Source organism: Semicossyphus pulcher, unplaced genomic scaffold, assembly GCF_022749685.1.
Source record: "Semicossyphus pulcher isolate SPU_LCO1_2020_fin unplaced genomic scaffold, fSemPul1.0.p SCAF_6, whole genome shotgun sequence".
In the NCBI taxonomy this organism is placed as follows: Eukaryota; Metazoa; Chordata; class Actinopteri; order Labriformes; family Labridae; genus Semicossyphus; species Semicossyphus pulcher.
In genome coordinates, this window is record NW_027211737.1 from 6,040,273 (window position 1) to 6,063,248 (window position 22,976).

The following is a 22,976-nucleotide window of genomic DNA, read 5'->3' on the forward strand; positions in this document are numbered from 1 at the left end:
CACCTGGGTCCTTTACCGTTTTATTTTTACCCAAACCGTGACATGCCTTAAGATGGACACCACCAGGCAAAAGAAAACCCGGAAGGCCCAAATCAACCTGGCGCTGAACTGTGACACAGGAGCTGAAAAAAATGACCCTGTCATGGAGAGAGGCCCAACATGCTGCCAAGAACCGAGTGCAATGGAGTGAGCTCATTGAAGCCTTATAAGGGTTGAATAGTGAAGAGACTGTTACACCTGTGTCAGATTTATATCTAAACCTCATGTCTGAGTTGTGTCATTTAAGTATCAGCTGAAATAACAAAGCAATGTAAACAAGAGTTTGCCCCTAAACAAGACTGGACCTCTTTATTCAGTTCAGCTTGATGTTCTTATACAGTTTTTATGTGTCATATTTCCAAACACATCTGCAATAAATTAAATTACTTACAACTGACAAATGAACCCGGCCTCCTTTCACCTCCCTCTCTGGATATTTACCTGATTGAACAGGGCTTTACTGTCAGGGTTTCCAGTTAAACAAAAGGTTGAGGACCCAGATGCAGACTGATATAAAATGATCTGTATTTAATCAAAAAGGAAGAAAACAAAAGGCTTACTGATTTAAGGAGTCCAAGGGGGGCAGGCAAACTAAATATAATGGCGAAAAGGTCCAACAAAACAGGCAATAAATAATCCGAATAAATCGGAAGGTGAAAAACCACAGAAGGAACAACGAAGAAAATCCACACAGGGAACAGAGAACAGAGATCACTGAGAACAAGCTAACACTCTGATGGTTGCACATGGACAGACGACAACAAACTAGCACAGGGACATGGGAAGACATGTTGTGTTCAAAATGCCATACTATACTAGCAGTACGTACTGATTTGGCCATAATGCAGTATGCATGCAAGCAAAATGTGCTGTATGCCAAAAATACCCGGATGTCGTACTGATTCGGAGAAAATCTCCAGTATGCATTGGACCAGTCTACCTCGCCTACTGCATCCCACAATGCAAAGTACTGGAACGTCACAGCGGTAGTTGGAATGACTGACAGCAGCCACATTCCAGCAGAAGGGGGCGCTATAGCTAAAGAAGTGGCGGTTATTGTTTACACCCACCTGGCGTAGGAAACTGCAAAACGAATTTACTACAAACTACCGCTGAGCACCGTATGCAGTATAGCGTGTAATATATCGCATGTACTATATAGTATGTAGTATGCAGTATATAGCATGTAGTATATAGTATATAGTATATAGTACGTAGTATGTTGTATATAGTACGGCATTTCGAACACAGCCACAGACTAAACACACTGGGGAGGTGAGACTAATCGGACACAGGTGAAAACAATAATGGCAGGGCACACAATCCAACAGGCAGGAAAACGCACAAAGGCAGGAAGTAAAACAAGACGACATACACGGGGCAAGAACTACAAGAGAAAACAGGAAACACTACAAACCAAACTCAGGACTGACAGTAGATCTCCAGGAGATCATCTCTAAACAATGAAACACTAATGAATTACATAACTAAAAAAGACAAGAACACAGAATATATTAAATACAGAACTAAACAATAGAACTCATGACATTTATATTGTGATAAAATACGAAGAAGCAGTTCTATACAAAGTGTTCTATAAATGAAGTCTGAAAGATGGAAGAGGCAAGCGTTACATACATGCAAGGACGTGAGCTGCACATGCTGCCATCGTTCACACTCCACACCAGCCACTGTCAGGTTCTTTCCTCAGGTGAAAGTTTAAATCCACCCCAACTGATCAGCTCGACCCCAGCTGCAAATCCTTTTTTTTCATGTTGAACTGAGATAACCTTCCAATCAGCTGGACAGTGTGTCGGTGGTGATCGGTTCATCTGAGAGCGCTCTTGTGTCTGAGACTTGATGAAAGCTTTAGGTGAAGCTGGCAGGTCCTCTGTGGGTTCATCGAGGTCTGGAGCAGAGTCTGTCTACTCGCAGGCTGCCTAATAGAAAGTTTTATTGTGAAATAGCTCAGAGAGACATGACAATGAAGTGTTCTAACTGGTTAGATTAGTCTTTTAGCATTTAAGACTTCAGTGTTACGATAAAATACATAGTTTGAGCGCACATAATGCTCGAGCACAGCCGTGAACAGACAAATAAGAAGCCTGGCTGTTCTGTCTTTAGACTGCACCATTATTCCAAATGCAGATAAGCTGCTTGCTGCAATGTTGAATTAGTTTCCTACTTTCACGAATTGTAGCTAATGAATTGACCTGTCATGTTGTTGAACGGGTGGATTAGTCACAGCTTCAGCTAATCTGTTATTGCATAATTAAAACAGACAGTGAATCAGTCATGGTTTATTTATACTGGACGTTTAATTGAGACATTTAATGATACTGAAGGGAAGCCACGACGTCTAATCTGGAGGTCATCCTGATTACACTCACACACACCTGTGATGAGGACAGCAGATATGTGCTAAATGTGGGTCAAACTGTCTGTACAGCTGTCGCTCAGCACTCCTGTGAGGCCTGGTGTCATGAACCGGGGACCACGAGGAAGGGCTCAATTGCAAACACACAGCCGGGTGATCCAAATTCAGAAACGGCTTAATGACAGGGTTCGGTACACAGATGAGCAGTCAGATCAGGCACAGGCATCCAAAAACATGAGGCAGAAAAAGGCAAGGTCAGAAGGCAAAACAGGGTCAGATCAGTAATCAAAAAACGAGAGCTAGGAAACAGAATGCTGGAACGCGACACGGAGGTACAAACGAACTGGCAACGAGACAGGGGAAGACAGAGAGGGTAAAATACACGAGCTAATGGGGCTGATGACACACAGCTGGAGAGAGCACAATCAGGAGCAGGTGAGCACACGATGGGGGAGGGGCAGGACACAGACCTGGAACAGAGACAGGGGTGAGTGATTTCAAGAAAACAGGATATATATGACATGAAACAGGAGGACAAATAAAAGACAACTTAACCTAACGAGCAGACATGACACCTGGATCCCCGTCAGCGTCATACTGGAGTTCTGCTTTCGTGAATTTTGACCAACCATCTTTTCTGTTTTCTGAATATAGTCTGAAACAGTTTGTACAAACAGGGAAGCAGGAAGACAGGGGATAGGACCAAAATGCAGACTACTGAGGAGGAGCAGGTGCATTTCAATGTGTTTATTAAAAAACAAACGAGCAGTGAACAACCTTGTTGTAATAATTTGAGGCGGGAAATGGTCAAAGCCACAGAGGGCAGTCCAAACAGGTTTATAAATCCGAGAGAGCAGGTAAGAACAGGTACAGATCGTTAAAAAAACAAACAGGAACACAAACACTAGAAGAAAAGCTTGACTCTTGACACACAGGAGGTGGAGGTGGAGGTGAGGCTTACACTGCACAAGTGAAAACAATCAGGAAAAGGCACACACTCACTCAGGTGGGAAACACACAAGGGCAGGAAGTAAAGTATCAAAAACAAGAGGCTACAAAAAATACAACAGGAACCGCTGACTTAAAGTGCTAATCTCGAAGATCTCAGCTTCGTTCTCTTTGGCGGCACCTATGGCGATAAATGGTAATTGCGGGAGCACACTTCACAGATATCCAGACAGTGTCGCATCTGACTCCGCGTATGTTTGGAATGTCACAGACATCTGTTGGGTTTCGTGGCCCCGGTACTAAACGACCTACGGCCTGGTACTGGTACCCCTGGTCTAACCATTACAATATTTTTATATAAATCGCTCGTTTAAATTATATTAAGACTTTAAATGATGCATAATTAGGGGTGGGGCAGCTCTAAGAGGCATGTGGGTGGTGACATCACTTTAGCTAACTTTACCTCTCGACCCTGTTCGTGTCTTTGTGTGTGCAAGATATGACACATAAAATATGTATCTATCAGTTAATACATCTGTACAATTATTTAACATTATTGTTTCTCCACCTACACCCTTCTGTCCACATCAGGAGCTGCAGCTGTGGTTTAACAAAGTGCATCAGTTCATGACAGAAGAGTGATGTTAGAGGACAGTGGGAAAATATATAAATTGACTACTTGCACCAGAAAAGACTCCTATATTACCCCACTTTGTTTGTGGAGGCATTGGAGCAGTAATGCACATCAGGCTTCATACAGCATCATGTGCTAACCTTCAGCTGGCGTCACAGAGGGTGAAGCTGCCCCCATCCATTCCATCAACCTGAAGCGACGAGGCCACCATGTGTAGGAGTTTGTTGGATAATCTGTCTGAAGGGTGTGACATTTTACCAGAGGGCAGGAGTAATGTAAGCTGCAACACGGGGGAATCTGGCTTTGTGGATATCAGAGTGCTTAATATCGGTGTATAAAATGGGGATTTACACAGAAAAGATTTGATTAAGTTTCATAGGCTTCTGTCCTGGTTGTGATGTCGCTGTACATCCAGATAAATCAGGATAAACGCACAAAACAAGTTAAACAGAATGTAAAATGAGTGAATGAGTTCAGGTCTGCTGCTTTTCCGAGAGGCCATAACAGATGTGGTCAGAATAATGTTGTTGCAGCCATATCGCTATGTATTTAAGGTAATTTGCTTAATACTTAATGCAAGGCAGTCTCGTCTCAGGTGATTATGTTTATCCTGTCGGCTAAGGGATGATTATGTGGATGATTTTCATTTGAAATGAGTTCACTTCCTGTCTTTACAGCAATGTCCTGTTCAGAAATAATACAGAATTCTATATTTCAAACATAAAGAAAGTGAAATGCACTTTCATAAAAGTTCTAAGAACTTTTGATTTTAATCTCACTCTGGTCGTGTTGGGAATTACGGCTCTTTGAAGGGAGCTGGATCTTATGGCTCCGTTCCTTCCCCGAGAACCGTTCATCATTCTGCACGTGACCTCGTATAGCAGTCCTGCAGTTGATAAAAGCTGCCTGTGGTAATTTGGCATAAAGGGGCGTGGATCTCGAGCGGGCAGGGAAAAAAAGAGCGTCTCTCGCCTACGACTCCCATCGTTCGCACAAAAGAGCCATTCAGAGGAATCAGATCGTTCTCGAACGTGACAACACTACACTCTAGCAGACAAACTGTTCCCATCTGGCTGCAAACAAGCTTGTAGTTATCAACATGGTTGATCAACTATAATTGCGGCTGAATTAAATGTGCTACGTTTATGTTTGTACCATCATGGCACTTAAACAAGCACCTTAAATTGCTGTATGCAGCATATTGTTGCTTATGCACAGCTCTTGGTCGTGTCTGACGATGTCTTTTTCACTGAGATGCACCGTGATGTTTCTCTGCTTCAATAATTTAAGTGCAGCAATTTTCTCTCGGGTGATTATGTTTATCCCGTCTCTGGCTGAAGGATGATTGTGTGGATGATTTTAATTTGAAAGGAGTCCATTTCCTGTCGTGGCAACAGCGTATGGAGAAAAATAACAAGAATCTAAAATGCAAGCAAAGAGAGTGGGAATTAAAATGCACTAAAGATTCATGATTTGGCTTTACATTACAATGCAGGCTTTTATGTCATGCATAATGTAAGGGTGTTTAGATGACATACTGAGGAGTGAAGATGCTGCATATCATGCTGATTGATTTGACTGAGAAGGAACTGAAACTGTGGGGAATGGTAAATATCAAATATCAAATTCGAAAAGACGGGATTGTCAGAGTGACAGCATTTTTTATGTCAAATTCAAGCAGCATCCCTTGGGACTGAAAAAAGAAGTCAACCTGGAAGTGCCAAAAAGTGCATTACCTCAGACGTCCACTTGAGGCTGACTCCAAAAGTGAGTCAATCCCCATAGACCTCCATGTTAAACTTTACAGCAGAATAAAACATGCTTACATCCTGGTACAAAGGACGGGTATGGTCTCTATAGTTAACTTCTCTTCTCAAGATAACAGTAGGGAGATTGAATTGTGATATAACTCTGCTGCAGAGTATATGATGGCTTAAAGTTACGCATAATAAGGGGCATGGAGTGACAGGTGACCTAAGCTATAAGTCACTGAACTTGACATCTCAGCTGTGTTTGTGGTGTGAAATGCTAATTGGCCAGCTTATGAATTTGTCTTTAGCATACGGGGTAAGTGTTTATTTTGGATAACTAGGCATCATTTGCAAGCAAGATGGCGACTGCCACAATGCCAAAATCAAGGCTGTAAAACAGCCGTTAACATATCAATGACAACGTCTCGGTGGTTATTTCAACGTCTTATACACAGTCTATGGATATTTTTGGAGGGAAGGGGGTTGTTTTCATGACATAGAATACATACATACAAGTCATAATTAATCACATCATAATGTTGAGCCGTTCACATCAACAAGCACAACAAATTAATATAAACAAATGCCAGCAACTGCTCAATTTAAGCCAAGAAAGATGTCTGGAAAATAGTTTTAAAAATACACAAGGCGAGTGACTAAACTCAGCCAAACATTTTATTATATTAACTTTCCATGGAGAGGGGAGATAAGGGAATCCCTGAGTCTTCAAAGAAACTCATTGGACCTCCTACAGGGTGGCAACAAGTAAATAAAATAATAATAACCATTGCGTTCTTCCATTAGCTGCTTTTACACCATGTCCATTTCCATTGTCATACTGTGCCATCAGGCAGGCTCAAGGCTGAAACCTGTTCATTGATGTGCTGTTTACACCTCTTGTAGTTTTTGTTGCCGCAGGCCTAGACAGACTGCTGAGCGATATCCATGACGCACTGAGCTCGTCTCTCTTCCTCTCCTTTTCAATCTATACGCTCTCTAATCCCATTAATGCATGTTAGTCACCCAACACCTCTCCTTTAGTTTTGTGCTTTCTCTCTTCTTCCGTCACTCCGGAGCTGCAGAGTCTGGATATGATTACGATCCACCTGCCTGTATGTTTCTCCTCCTTTCTTTTGTCCATGCTAAAGAAAATTGTATATTTGGCAGCTTAAAGGTGCTCATATGCTCAGAAAACTTTGCAAACACGTCAGAAGTGGGGAGAAAAAAAGATATTTGAAGATTTTTACAGTCAAATTGTATTTTATGAGCCTCAAGCATGAGTGTGGCAAGATAGCTCTATATAGCGCGCCCTAAAAGATTCAAAAGGAGTCAGCATAGAAGTTACTTTTAACCTGCATTATTGAAACTTGGTATGCATATTTACCATGTCAAGACCTCTAAAAAAGCCTCTTGCACCCATACCTTAAACCCAACAGGAAGTCGGCCATTTTGGTTTATATTTCATATTATGGTGTATTTTTCCAAATTACAGGGTCCATCCTTGACTTAACTCCTCATAGGCACTTTTTCACCCTGGACTGGTTGCCAGTCAATCACAGGGCCCAAACATAGAGACAGACAAGCTTTTGCACTCACATCCACACATACGGGCAATTTAGAGTGACCAATTAACTTTACAAGCATGTCTTTGGACTGTGGGAGGAAGCTGGAGACCCTGGAGGGAACCCACGCATGCATGAGGAGAACATGCAGACTCCGCACAGAAGGGCCCACTGTGCCCAAACTGGGGTTTGAGCCGGTGACCTTCTAGCTGTGAGGCAACAGCGCTTACCACTGCACCACTGTGCAGCCCCCCTGAATAGATCATCTTATAAATATGTAAGTTATTATTTAAGAAAAATTGGCTGTGTCCAGATTGTCAGATGTTTGAACTTCCTGCTATAAATCATTGCACATTGAATATCTTTAAAATTTTGGGCTGTTGGTTGGGAAAAGCAACTTGAAGACATCAACACAGCCTTAGGAAACTAGAGAGAATTTTCCACTTATCCCTGACATTTTTATAGACTTAACAATTGGTCAAAATAGACCTAATCATCAGTCATAAAAACAATGCTCTTTTGTACATAAAGCCCCTCATTGTCCTGCTATCTTTGATGCAGCCTTCCAGCTTACCAGGACTCGGCTCTGCAAAGAAAAATGATCCTTTTCCCCGATCATGCGTTAAACTGATAGTGAACCCCGGAATCCGAAGGGAGACAAAGCCTTTTCCCGCTCTGCCTTTTAAGTCGTGCAAGAGTTAGCATTGATAGCGCCCGTTTCCCGCCTTGAAAGCAGATAAAAACTGACTCTCTAATAATAGAGAGCACCTGGCCTTTTCAGATCACCATTCATGATTCACTAGGAAGGAAAATTCCCTGAATTAGTTTGCGATTGGAAGGACCTGCATCTGCTGCTTGGAGAATGTGATGATTGTGGACAAAAGCTACAGAGGAATAGCAGAAATCGCACTGGCACCTGACTTTTTCCAGCTGACATCTCTGGCACTCAGACAAGGATTAACTTCCACTTTGCCCCTCTCTTCCTGGGCTCAAGTCTATCCCAACAGCTCGGCACTTCAAAGAGGGAGATAAAAAGGGGGCGATGGATGGTCATTCTTCAGGGGGAATTGGCTTAGTGAGGCTCTGTTTAAAATGGCAGGAATACAAAAAGGAAAGCTGTTTTGATGTGCTGCAGAGCGTCAGGGTCCGGCCAGCTGTACAGTACGACGGCATGTCTTCTGCCCTCCAGTGTCTGAGCTGCACAACATAGCTGTGATGCCATGAAATACAGTAGGAACTAGACAGTAAACATATCACAGCCGGGGTTCACACAGGTGTGGCAAGGCAACTTTTTAAAGGTTAAATTGAAGTTTTCCCTCTGTTGTTTATTGTTTGTGTATTTTCTGAAGTAATTGAAGTATGCAGAAGTCAATGACTTCTAGACTTGAGGATTTTCAGGGTTTCCACACACTCTTGAAAACCTGGAAATATGGACATTAAGATTCTAGTCATTGAAGAACCTTGACATTGATTAATATGACCAAATATCTTGGAAGTATTTTATGTTATCTAAGAACATTTTAATTAAATTTTAGCCTTTTAAATGAAACAGGACTGTATCATAAGATGTGCAATGGGACCAACACAGTTACCCTTAAAATATGTCAGTGTTCAGATGTCAGCTGACGTGTTTTCTCTGTGTCTGAATTCTTAATAAGTCAGTGAAATAAATGAATTTCATGTATTCATCAATTAGAAAGACTCTGGGGTTTTGTTAGATTCAGAAGACAAAGCACTTTTATTTCCTGCCATTAAATATTTAAAAATCTGACTTAATAATGACACATTTGGGGAAAAATGGGAATTGTGGTAGACGTTGTTGTAAAGTATTCATGGTCAAGAGGAAGTATAACATGTTTCCTGTCAATTTTTCTGTGCACAGTAGAGTTGGCCACAGTTTACATCACTCAATCTCGACCTGGGCGACCGGTTGCCTCGAGCAGAGCAACAACATGAAGTCCCAGATGAAATTATTTTCAGTTTCCATGATTCCCACTTTCTCTCGGGACTCTGTTTACCCGGCTCTTCTCCCAGAAAGACAGTGAAGTACAGTAAACAAACAGACTGTAGGGAATAAAAATGCGATCGCCTCAGGTCAGGAGAAGTACACTAATCTTTTGCAGTCATGCTGGCAGCTCTAATGTAATGTTCACCAACACCACCAGAGATACATCTGCTCTTTCTTCCATAACTAAGAGATTCCAAAATTTCAAAAAAAAAATTGACCTGAGGGTGATGACCAATGACTGTATATATAGATGGACAACGCGTCTCATGTACGAAATTGATGCCAAAATAGCCCCTGTGATAGGCGCTGCCATCTTGCAATGGCGACGTCATATGAAGCCAGAGACTGCGCAGTAGAGATCGGCGAGTGAAGCGGCCGTAGCCACTTCCGCTAACCCAAACACACACACTTAACTTACCGAAAAAACAGCAAGGATCCCGCACACTGGCGTGTTTAACAGCAGAACAGCTTCTCTGTTGCGGTCTGAGGTAAACGTTCATGGAAACTTCAATGACTGTAGTGATTGTTTTAGTTACGTTTCCACTCGCGGATCGTCCTCCGCTCTGCTCACCCGGAACTGATCGGCTGCAGGAGTCGTATTTGTCAACAGAGCTGTCAATCATCATTTTGACAGCATCAATTAACTAATTAAACATAAACTTGTCAGAAAAATTAACACTTGGACGTAAATCAGCATGATAAGAACTAACTATAATGACAGAAACCATGTTTGAGAAAAATTTATTGGGCGTGTATTTTGATTTTATAGTTTGACTCATGTCCCATCTGTTAACATGGATGAGACAGGCTTTATGACCTATACTGCAGCCAGTCAGCAGGGGGCGATAGAGAGGGTTTGGCTTCATTTTTAGGGAGCTGTCATGTCGTCCATCTTTTTATACAGTCTATGGTGATGACAGACAAAAGGCACATGCCCAGGTATTTGTTTCCAGATGTTATCCAGAGTTCATAGAACCATAGTTCAAGTTGTAACTCCAGTAATTGTAGCATACATAGTTTCAGATTTGTATCTTTGTATAGTGAAATAATTTAGAGCTAATATAGATAATCACAAATGATTAAGTGTCTGTAAAGTATCTCAATGTCTGACTGAAAATTGACCAAACTTTTTCTCTAACGGTTGAAAGGTTAAGACTTTTATAGTCTACCCTGTATTTAATACTAACAAGCCAAAGCCAGATATATCTGTCCATTTGCACCATAGAGCATCAGTGTTGTCCAAAAACACTTCAGTGACACACTGTTTTACTGAGTTCAGACCAAAAGCTAAGCACGTTTTTCAATTAGTCGTCACTGACTGATCCTTAGCAGTTTTATGTGAGAACGCAGCAGAAAGCTCTGCTTCACCTTCAGATAAGCTTAGGGAAACGTAGCTTATATGGATGTTACAGTACTACTTGACAAATAAAAGAGCTAAGCTACATGTACTGTAAAGCTATGTGATACAGGACACGGTGACATTACTAACTCCTGGGAAATGTAGTTAAACTAGTGATGCTACAATGGAATGTAGTTAAACTAGTAGCACAGCTGGTAGCGCTGCTGGGAAATGTAGTTAAACTAGTAACGCTACTATGAAACGTAATTCAACTAGTAGCGCTGCTGGGAAAGTAGTTAAACTAGGAGTGCTGCTGAGAAAAGTAGTTCAACTAGTAGCACAGCTAGTAGCGCTGCTGGGAAATGTAGTTAAACTAGGAGTGCTGCTGAGAAATGTAGTTCAACTAGTAGCACAGCTAGTAGCGCTGCTGGGAAATGTAGTTAAACTAGCAGTGCTGCTGGGAAATGTAGTTTAACAAGTAATGCTACTATAAAATGTAGTTAAATTAGTAGCACAGCTAGTAGCGCTGCTGGTAAATTAGTAGCAGAGCTAGTAGCGCTGATGGGAAATGTAGTTAAACTAGTAGCGCTGCTGGGAAATGTAGTTAAACTAGTAATGCTACTATAAAATGTAGTTCAACTAAGCACAGCTAGTAGCGCTGCTGGGAAATGTAATTTAACTAGTAACGCTGCTGGGAAATGTAGTTAAACTAGGAGAGCGACTGGGAAATGTAGTTGAACTAGGAGTGCTTCTGGGAAATGTAGTTGAACAAGTAGTGCTGCTGGAAAATTCGTAAGGCTGTAGCTTGTAGTGCTGCTTCTGCCCAACACTGGTTGCGTCCTCCAAAAGGGTTTAATAAACACAAATTTTTTTATCATGAAACTATTCAGTGTTTTATTGGTTAATTATCTTTGCTATATAACAGATAATAATACAAAATACAGCCTTAATAATGTTTGTGTGTGTGTAGAAAACTTCCATCCACACATCCAAAACCACACTACTTATTCTTTCAACTAAAGAGCAGCACAGTGAAATGTAACAGGTTTATATAATCTGTCATGACGAGGACTTTTTCAGTACGTGTAGACATCCTGTTTCTAAACTGAAATTTTTCTGAGATCCTTAAGAAACACCCTCAAACTTGACTCAGGCGACCGGTTGCCTCGAGCAGAGCAACAACATGAAGTCCCAGATGAAATTATTTCCGTTTCCATGATTCCCACTTTCTCTTGGGACTCCGTTTACCTCTTCTCCCAGAAAGACAGTGAAGTACAGTAAACAAACAGACTGTAGGGAATAAAAACGCGATCGCCTCAGGTCAGGAGAAGTACACTAATCTTTTGCAGTCATGCTGGCAGCTCTGAAAGGCTGTAATGTTCACCAACACCACGAGAGATACATCTGCTCTTTCTTCCATAACTAAGAGATTCTAAAATCCTAAAAAAAAAAATTGACCTGAGGGTGACGACAGAGAAAAGGCACATGCCCAGGTATTTGTTTCCAGATGTTATCCAGAGTTCATAGAACCATAGTTCAAGTTGTAACTCCAGTAATTGTAGCATACATAGTTTCAGATTTGTATCTTTGTATAGTGAAATAATTTAGAGCTAATATAGATAATCACAAATGATTAAGTGTCTGTAAAGTATCTCAATGTCTGACTGAAAATTGACCAAACTTTTTCTCTAACGGTTGAAAGGTTAAGACTTTTATAGTCTACCCTGTATTTAATACTAACAAGCCAAAGCCAGATATATCTGTCCATTTGCACCATAGAGCATCAGTGTTGTCCAAAAACACTTCAGTGACACACTGTTTTACTGAGTTCAGACCAAAAGCTAAGCACGTTTTTCAATAAGTCGTCACTGACTGATCCTTAGCAGTTTTATGTGAGATCTGAAGGTGAAGCAGAGCTTTCTGCGGCGTTAAGCTTAGGAAAATGTAGCTTATATGGATGTTACAGTACTACTTGACAAATAAAAGAGCTAAGCTACATGTACTGTAAAGCTATATGATACAGGACACGGTGACATTACTAACTCCTGGGAAATGTAGTTAAACTAGTGATGCTACTATGGAATGTAGTTAAACTAGTAGCACAGCTAGTAGCGCTGCTGGGAAATGTAGTTAAACTAGTGATGCTACTATGGAATGTAGTTAAACTAGTAGCACAGCTAGTAGCGCTGCTGGGAAATGTAGTTTAACTAGTAGCGCTGCTGAGAAATGTAGTTAAACGAGTAGCACAGCTAGTAGCGCTGCTGGGAAATGTAGTTTAACTAGTAACGCTGCTGGAAAATGTAGTTAAACTAGTAGCACAGCTAGTAGCGCTGTTGGGAAATGTAGTTTAACTAGTAACGCTGCTGGGAAATGTAGTGAAACTAGTAGTGCTACTGGGAAATGTAGTTGAACAAGTAGTGCTGCTGGAAAATTCGTAAGGCTGTAGCTTGTAGTGCTGCTTCTGCCCAACACTGGTTGCGTTCTCCAAAAGGGTTTAATAAACACAATTTTTTTTGATCATGAAACTATCCAGTGTTTTATTGGTTAATTATCTTTGCTATATAACAGATAATAATACAAAATACAGCCTTAATAATGTTTGTGTGTGTGTAGAAAACTTTCATCCACACATCCAAAACCACACTACTTATTCTTTCAACTAAAGAGCAGCACAGTGAAATGTAACAGGTTTATATAATCTGTCATGACGAGGACTTTTTCAGTACCTGTAGACATCCTGTTTCTAAACGTAACTTTTTCCCAGATCCTTAAGAAACACCCTCAAACTTCTTTTTCAACCACATGCACACACAGATGGTGACAGATGGTAGAAATGGTTCTAAGGACAAAAAAATAATTGAATGAAACGTTTCTGTGCTGAAAATCTGTGAGATTTTTTATTTGCCCTGGGCTATGAAATAAAACCACAAAGACACTGTGCAAAGAAAGCAAAGATTAAGTCACACTTATGGAGAGTCGGCAAGCACAAATTACACAAACAAAATGATATATGCATGTACACAGTATACTGCCAAACAAGTTCATGCTACGCACAACATACAAATCAATAAAATGAGGGCTAATACAGAAACACAAACACCTCAATCCAAATGTGTAAATCAATACATAGTTTAAAATATACTGTTATATTCAAATCAAAGTTTTTAATCCAATAATACTGTTTTTTGTTGTTTTTTTCATTGTTTTCTGTTTTGCAAAAATCCAGCCAAACTTTATTCTTTACATTCTGTTTGCTGCCAACGAACCTCACGATGCAACATGTTTTCAGACGCTTTGAAAAGCTACATTAACTGCTACTGAAGTTTTATTCAACAGGACAAGTTGTTTCCCATTTAATCTGCTACCTAAAAAGAGAGACTGTTCTGAAGGCCTGTCTCTCAATCTAAATAACCCAAAGACTTCTTTCTAAGTGAAGTAAACTGTATCAACAAAGTTCAAAGCTTCTGCTCTGATGCACAACTTGAGACCATTACTAGAGAAGATACATAAAACACGTGGACATATCTAAATGATGTGCTGCCTACGTTATGCAAGGTTACATTTTAATAAAAGCAGGTTTAAAAAAGCACTCAGCATCAAATTCAGTTATAAGTCATTGAGCAACAACTGACGTTTTGTTGTGCTGGCCGTAAAATAAATGTACTTTAGAAATAGTCCAAAATAGTTTTTAACACTCAAAATTCTCGTTAATGACCGTTAGCTAAGCCACGCCCCTCACAGTTACTGTTGCTACATCTGTCAAGCTCTGTATGTCTTAGTTTTCAGTAATAACAGTAAATGATTCACTGATGAGTAATGTTTGAAATATTGGTGTCCCTTTCATTCTAGACAAGATTCATTTTTGCAATGAAAATGTAACAGTTGTAAATAGCTAACTAGCTTTTTAAGCTAACTTTGGCTTAATATGTTGGTTGTAAAGGCAGTTTCCAGCTGTTTGTTCTACATTGTCTTGACTCTTGTAAAGCAGTTCTAAATGTGCATTTAATGTATAGATGTGATCAAATTAGCAGCTAAAAGGCAGAAGCTAAAGCTACATGTGCCAGGACAAAAGTTTGCATCCTCACTAGTTACACATCAGGATCTTTGCTGCGTGCTAAAGTGTGACAGAGCTGCTCTGGACGATGCCCGGATAACACCACGAGATATGCTTTGCTTATATACTATTCATATTTTCAAACAATATTTTTTCACTTTTGAAGGAGAAAAAGTTAAGAAATGCTAATTTAACACTATCTTAGGGAACAATTTCATTTTTTTGAAAACGTTTTAAAAATAGAAAAGCAGCCAAAGCTGCTAACGTTAGCCTAAACTTGGTATCATCTGGGAACAGCTTCTACTCAGTGGAGAAATAGTATACAGTGCATGTTCCAGTCCTGAACCGGGCGTTTATTGATGTATTAAATAAACCAACAAAATAATGTCAGGTTTGTTATTGGCGGGTTCTCTTTCAACATTCGTTTCAGTCAATATCTCACTGTGGGACACGCTCCTTGTGCTGTCCGCCCGTGAGATACCTCACTCATGTTTTAGAGAACCGGGGTTACCTACGTAACCTAAAGTTTTCTTGGCCTCTGAAAAATAAATTTAAGCTAGTAAGCAGGGCTGCATTTTTTTAGTTATTGTTAATAGTAGTTGATGATGATGACATAAATAATACATATATTAATATAACAGATAAACACTGTCGAATGTATTCTCTGCCCTTTCTGCTTTTTATTTGTGGTTTTAACTTGCGGACAGGCCTGCCGTGCCAAGTAACAGTTGTAAGCGTTGATTGGACAGTCACTGGTCGGGGGCGGGCTTTAGCGAAGAGTCACTTTCTCAACGTTCCACAATTTGGCACTACGCAAGGTCAAACAACTGATCCAAAAATTAAAAACATGATTGATTGCCATCATTTTAATCACCAGTGGCTCTCCAAATTCACTTAGATGTCCATGGCTATTACTATATATGTTTTATCTTTAAAAATCTGGATATTCATATTTCATTTTCTAAAAGTGCGAGCAAGCGAGTACAAATTAAGCAAAAGCGCTTATGGCAAGACCAATCTTTTTTTTTTCCTTTTTCTCATACACAATTTAAATCTTCTTCAAAGCAGAGTTAAAAAATAGACTACAAAATTGTCTTAAAAACAGGAACAAAAGCTGATAGATATTGCTGTAGCTTATTGATTATTAGTAATACATTTCCAAGCTGGTAGGTGAAGGTGCAACAAAACACGACACAGACTGACACAGAGGACAAATGGACAAATACAGAAGATAAACCTGAAAAGACAGTAATGGAAGATATCGTCCTTTTGTTTATAAGCGCTATAAACAATGTCCTCACGTCCTCACTCGTCGTCGCTCTTGCTCTTGTCTGACTGATCCTGCAGAAAGAGAGAGAGATGGAGAGTGTGATGAGAGAGGGAGATTTAAGGGTAGACAAAGGCAGCGGAGAGAAGGAGAACACTGTGTGATGAAGGTTTATTGTGTGTGGAGAGCATCAACAAAGGGTGGCATAAGGGCAGCACAAGATGAATATATCAACACCAGAAAATAAGAGCGAGAGCTCTTCAGATTCAAGGTGTCTGGAGGTGAACCAGTGCCCTCTCCTCCCCGTTAGTGAGGAGGAGCGTTGAAGGAGGATGAAGACTCTGTAAGACTAATTTAGGAGGGAAGGTTAGTTTTTTAATTTGTGTTAAAAAAGCAAGCAGAGGGACAGAAGGACTTTTCATTTGAACTCAAATGCAGAGGATTTTTCCACCATGACTGATGGACAGCTGAGAAAATCACTCTCTACATTTGTATTCAGAGAGCCGTGGCTTTTGGCCATGCTCAGGTAAAGGTCTTATTTTAGCTGAGCTGTTTACATCAACCTCCAGCACCTTGCAGGTCAGGCTCACCGCCGGCATGAATAAAAACACAGATCCAACAAAAAACAGCAAAGACTAAAACTTCAGCTCTTCTGCTGAATATTGACCCAAATCAAACGGAGGACAAACCTTTTCAGATCCCTCTAGTTTAAATCTGAAACTAGGTCTGACTGCAGTTTTAATGACATCAAAATGTATGTATTTTGACACTCCTAAGTTGGATTTATTCTCATCATGTGTTAGTTATCCTGCGAGGATTCAGAGCGAACAAAAAGTGCTGCAGGAGGCTGTGCTGGTGGGATTGTGTTGTTAAAATACCGCTGAGACAAACAATTAGTAGTAGTAACGTTAACGTTAGTAGTCAGTAATGAGTTTGCAAAAGTTACGATGATGGTTACAGCTAACTCGCGCATCGCCAAAGTGGTTGCTATAGGTTGCACATAATGATAAGCACAGCATCACCCCGTCCATTAACGGGATTGGCTCCTTAGGTTTGTGACGTCTCAAACCTGCCAATCTGAAAACGTGTTGTTCAGCCTGTCCTTGGTACACTGCAGTTTAAAAGCAGACAGGCCCAGCCATGGAGATGACTGCTGATGTTGTCCCTGATTTGTCTTGTAGCACATGAAGAACACCACATGGAGATGTGTACAAGGTTAAACACTTGATTTTCACTGGAGGGGGGCTTTAAGGGCAAAATACTGCACATAAGCTTGTAATACTCACACACAGGATTTTACAACTCTAGAAAGTTATATAACTAGGTGTACTTGCGATGTTAAAGCACCAAGTGATCAAACCATATTAAAAAAACATAACAGCTTTGTTATCTCTTGTCTTGAGGATGGCTGTTTTTACATGAATGGTTCACGTTGGTCAAAACACTGAACACACAGAGGATACAAGTTTAAGACTCAATAGATATTGCTCTTGCTAATCTCCTTACAAATGTAACCACACTTGTAAACATTGGCTACAGAGATGCCAAGATCTGTGAATGGTCGGTTCAAGTAGCTTCTACAGATGTTCTTTTTGGGAGCCAGCTTTGAGCGATTTGAGTGGAGCGGGTCAAATCTGAATGTAACAAGGTTGAACAAAGCTCAACAAAAAGATCCGTGGACAAGCAGAGAAAATTACCAGCACTCCACTCAGCTCTCAATCTCCGGTAGCAGAGCATAAGTGCTGAACAGATGGTGGTCCGCACTAGAATTGGTTGAAAATCTCTATCAACGAAATAAATCTTTCTTTAGTTATTCTGTTAAATGAAGCAGCTTTAGGAGAACGTTTGCATAGTCAGATGTGTGCAAAGTTGGAGCCATCAGTGTCCGTCTTAAAAGTTCCATATGGGTCAGGCTTTAATAAACACGTTGAGTAGTTGAGTAGATTAGAAATGATGAATATGAATTAAGTTAACAGGGAGATGTGTTTTACTTTCAATTTCCGGGATGTGACCTGGATCCAGCAAGGACTGTGAGTCATTGTACTATATTTATCTCACTGTCTCTGTGTTTTTATACAGGGTCACTGCTTGACCTTTTACTCACACGTATACAACTTGAATTGAAGCACCCATTGAGAATCCAATTTGAAACTAAGAACTTTGCAATCAATAGGTGCTCAGGTGTGAAGATCTGTGTCTGGGATGGAAAACACTCAGCAGTTGTAAAGCAAAACAAATGCATCTCATCAGAGAAAAAGGAAGGCTATAATTACTCCAGGAAGGAGTCACAGAGACCTGCGGTTTACTCGATAAACAGGCAGATTGAAATTTCAATGAACTCTGATTGAGACTGCACAGTAAAGAAACAAAGGTGAAATTTCCAAGTGGGAAAACTCCCTGAAGTAAACAAAGCAAGACAGCACACTGATCAATCACACTCAACATGGTGGACTTTAATGTTTTGTTGTCAGAGTTTTTTAGTTTTAACGGACACTGTTCCACAGATCGATCAGTTCCACTCTCCTTTAGTTTTTCACTGAACAGTTCTCGTACGTTTCCACAAGCATTTGTGAAATTGTTTGGTCAGCCCATATTTCTATTTCCTCACCGCTCCCCCACATCTGTCCTCTACTCATCTCGCTGCGTGTCTCTGTAAACGTCAGCACCCGTAAACACTACAATGCACAGTTTTATGGTTTGTTTCCTGTATTTGGTCCTACTTTATGTCCGTTTACGTTCTCACCAGAATCAAACCGGACCGTGGTTTGTTTGGAAACAGACCGAGACCCGTCTTTTCTAGTGGACCATGGTCCGGTTGTTTGGTCCGCACCAGAGTTTCATTCCGGTGTTCACACCACCTCAATGAACCACACTGAGGGGACAAACGCTCCAGGGTTCAGTTTCAAGGCTGGTGTGAACCCGCCCTAACACTACATTGAACTTTCCATAACTGTGAATATCTGCTTCAGACCAACACAAGAAGCTTTTCTGCTGTTGAACGCGCCAACATGGGGGATCTTTGCTTTTTCTTCGCCAAGTTAAATCTTTGTTTTAGTTAGTGGAAGTGGAATTACTACAATATTCTTTGATTGGGCACTCTGAGCCTGATGTCAGTGAAAAAGGGCCACCATGTGAATGTGGTCAGTAGAGATGAGCTGTGCGCCATGATGGAGATACCACGCCACACGTTTCAACAGTCTCGTCTTGAAAACATTCTTGGTGTTTCACTTGGTAGACACAAAAAGTGAGTAGTTCTCTGGAGAACATACAGTACAATGGGAAATGTGTGCACTTCTTCCACACCTCTGCACACGTGTTCAGTTCCTCTTCTGATTTAAGAAGTTTTAAAGTTTTATTACAGCAGCACTTACCTGGACAGAGGAACAGGCCTTTAGAGGGCATCTCTGTAATATATGCCCCGAAGCATCGTTCACTTATCATTTGCATGATGAAAAGGGAAAATGGGTGGTAATTATATGAAAATTGGTACGTTAGTGATGGTTGCCATGGCTTTAATTTCCAATTACTGGTTTCATTGTGTGCTGGCAGAAAATGAGCCGATGTTGGAGCGTCTTTAGAACTCAGTGAAGAGGAGGATAAGCACAATAGACTAAGAGTAATGACTAAGAGATGGCTTCACAATAGAATATTTAATTGCATACAACTTAAAAGCTCAACTAATTATACTAAGTGGAAGATTACCTGTGTGGTATTTATTTCATTTTCCGCCTTTTTTATCTTGTACACATCAGGTTTAGATCCTTTTGTGTTGCGAATCCTGTTGTTTATCTGCTACATGGAAAGTGTTGTAAATTAGGTCTGAATTATTCACACGATGCTCCACCGGTTGAAGGTCCCGCTTCAGTCTGATTTAGAGGATGGAGGCGTGACTGTCTGATAAAGCCTCTTTCTGAGCGTCCTGCAGATTTGACCTTCAGACCAGCTAAAAAGTGGAAACAAAACCGCATTCAAAGCTTGAGAAAACTATGACTGTAAAATTAGACTTCAGTATTTATTCAATGGAAATTCAATGGATAATGGAATAGTGTAAGTTTTGGATTGTTAATTGGACGAAACCACCAATTTCACTTCACCATTTTCTTTGCTCTTCAAACTTATGTCAGTTTTTTTTTTTAAATCTAACTGACCAAACAAATAAATGATTGGTCTAAACTTCATTACTTAGAAGTGTCTGTAAGTAACAGCTGTAACAACAGCTTTTACAGAGAGGCAGGCTCATTTGTGCATTTTACTGTAAATGTTTAAACGATTTAACTTCAATTAATCGCCTGTATCTGACATCCAAGGTGTGAAACGACTGCTGATAAGATGGCTGGAAGGAAACAAGTGTGACTCTGAATCTCCATTTTTGTACCCAAAGTGCTGGCATAAGACTTTCTACTGTGAGCTTTTATAAACTGTCCTAGTCAATATTACTCAAATAATTTTAAGGCTGTAATTACTCTTTTCCTCATCCACAATCATATTGAAATGAAGTTTAACAGCTGAACAGCAGAGAACGTCTTTTCCTGAGTTCAAGTTATTTTTGTTATAACGATGTGTAAATGATCCAGTGGGGTGGAATGACCTACATTGTCATCCTGGTCTTCATCACTGTCGTCGTCACTGACGACCGGCTTGGCTTTCCCTCGGCTCTGCCTCTTCTTGCCTTTGTCACTGCTGCGGCCCTCCTTACTCAGCTTGATCTTAACCCACACCGACTTGGCTGAATGAAGAAAAGGGACAAGTAGGAGTGATTTAATTCCCAGTAAACAATCTTACAGAAGTAGTTACAATATTGTCTGTTTAGTCAGCAAATATAAATTATGCTTATCTAATTCTAAGCTTAATCCAAAAGAAGAACAAGTCCTGTTGCCTTCTGGATTAAGCTAATAATATAACTAACTATTACCTGGATGACTGAGAACCTTCACAGATAAGATGCTTCTCTAAGTTTTGAGAAGACAAACTGATTATATGTGGAATTACCATAAAATCTGGAATATAAGTCGCACCAGAATGTAAGTCGCAGTCTGTTTTTGGGGGTATCCCAGAGTGAAAAAGGTTTTCTGTAGCTATTCATTAATGGAAATGTGTATACAAGTTATTTCAACACTATTTCAATTCACTTTCATTTAAAACACATTCAAAACACACACAAATTACAGCCTACCATCTGTTTTCACAATGTCGAATTTCAATCCTGCTAGCTACCGGTGCGGTAGTTGAGCTCAGCCTATGGTAATGTTGATTGTTGTGAGGATGGTGGCTGCACTGGCAATCATGACGGCGCATGTCTGTGACGCTTTAGCTAGATAATAGCGCCATCATCTGGTTAAAATACCGTATATATATAAAATACTTGGCCAGTATATAGGACGCAGCCCACTTTTTAGATGGAAAAAAAAGGGGTTTCAGACTGCTGTTGGGTTAAAAAACAACAACAATTTCTTAAAATTCTTTTGTACAGCAAATGGAACAAAATAAAGACAAATATAATGAAAACTATGATTGCTAAAATTAAGATGTTTAGTTGTCATTATTTCTAACAATTGGAAACAACAAATAAACATATTTTTCTCAAAATTTAAATACAGTTTTCTACATGTTTTACTCTTTTCGTAATATACAGATATGTGGCATTTGTAAGATCACAACATTTATTCAGAAGCAGTTTAAAGCTCCAAAAAATAAATAAATAAATAAACTAGAAGAAAAAGACCCTGAGTGGCCCCCAAGTGCAGTTTCAGTTGTTTTTCCTTCCTGTCTTTTCGTAATATATTCCTTCAGTAGTCCATGCTGCTCAAAGTGAATGGAGCAGCATATACTGGACCAAAAGTGTAGAATTTAAATGAGACAATAGAAACTGTGTGTGTGTGTGTGTGTGTGTTTGTACGTATGCCCTAGAGGATGTGTGTCGTACCCTCTGACTCTGACTCATCCTCGTCATCCTCCTCCTCCTCGCTGTCGTCTTCACTCTCCTCGTCCTTGGCGATCTTCTGCCTGGCGCTCTTGAACACAGACTGAAGGACAATAGAGTCCTCGTATATCTGCGGGGGGAAAAACACAGATGGTGTAAACAGTTCCTCGAACAGCCTGACACACAGTACTGGGAATATGAGAGAGAAGAGCCTGCTGGACAAAGAGCGGATGTGTGCAGAGTTAATAACAGAGGAGAGATTAGATGAGATAGAGGTAGATGAGATGCCAGACAAGTGAATTTCCCTTTGGGGATCATTTTAGTTATTGTTATTGTTTTTAGGCATTAATGAAGAGAAGTGGGAGAGGAGGGAGGTTCAGATAGAGTTAGTACTGGTTTATTGATACTCTTTGGCTACAGAAGTGGATAATTGAACCTTCAATAAAATAATTTGTTTCCTCTAAAAGCAATGACACAGTGCTCTGTCCACAGGAAAATTGTCTCCTTTGTTTAATATAATTATAACAGACTGATACCTTTGGTAAGGACAAAATCGAGCCTTCAAAAACAACTGTACAAGAATAAAACAAAGGGAGAGTATTAGGCTGTCAAACCATGTCAAAAATGATTAACAATATTGTTACAATTAATGTTTTTCTAATGAGTTTATGGCCTCAATCACTCGTTTCATGTCTTTAATTGTGTAAAAAGTCCCATTTATATTAAAATACCATGAAGCAGGCAATTCCGATATACAGACAAGGAAGCAGGATGGCTACCTGTGATTCAAAAGTTGCTACCACAGAGACCCGTCAACCCGGATAGAGGCGTAACAATCTGTTTCCTCCTCAGCTCCATTCTCTCGTCCAAATTTGGTCACTTTTGTCTCCAAAAAACTTCCAAAATGCCAAACTCAATGTTTTGAAACTGTTGAGTGACATCATGGTGGCTACTTTCACTCATTCCAAACAGTCTGTGGCTAAGATGCACACCATGTAGCAGCATCATCTGTTTTTGCATGCCATATAACTATCACCTTTATACCAGCCATTCCCAACCTGTGGGCCACGGCCCCCT

General features: G+C 40.2%; 1 protein-coding gene across 2 annotated transcripts in view; it reads right to left on the reverse strand.

Moving 5' to 3' along the window:
- Nucleotides 1-13,248: 13,248 nt before the first annotated feature.
- smarca2 (SWI/SNF related BAF chromatin remodeling complex subunit ATPase 2) overlaps nt 13,249-22,976 on the reverse strand; it is a 63,931-nt gene continuing 54,203 nt past the window's right edge. Inside the window, exons 32-34 of one of the 2 annotated variants that reach the window (XM_069682484.1) lie at nt 21,903-22,029; nt 20,572-20,705; nt 13,249-16,053 (exon numbers count right to left, since the gene is read on the reverse strand). In XM_069682484.1, the coding sequence (XP_069538585.1) occupies nt 16,018-16,053; nt 20,572-20,705; nt 21,903-22,029 (297 nt within the window). In that variant the 3' untranslated portion in view covers nt 13,249-16,017. Of the gene's footprint in view, nt 16,054-19,891; nt 19,923-20,571; nt 20,706-21,902; nt 22,030-22,976 lie in introns of those variants that run through there. The other variant, XM_069682485.1, reaches the window with a different exon arrangement.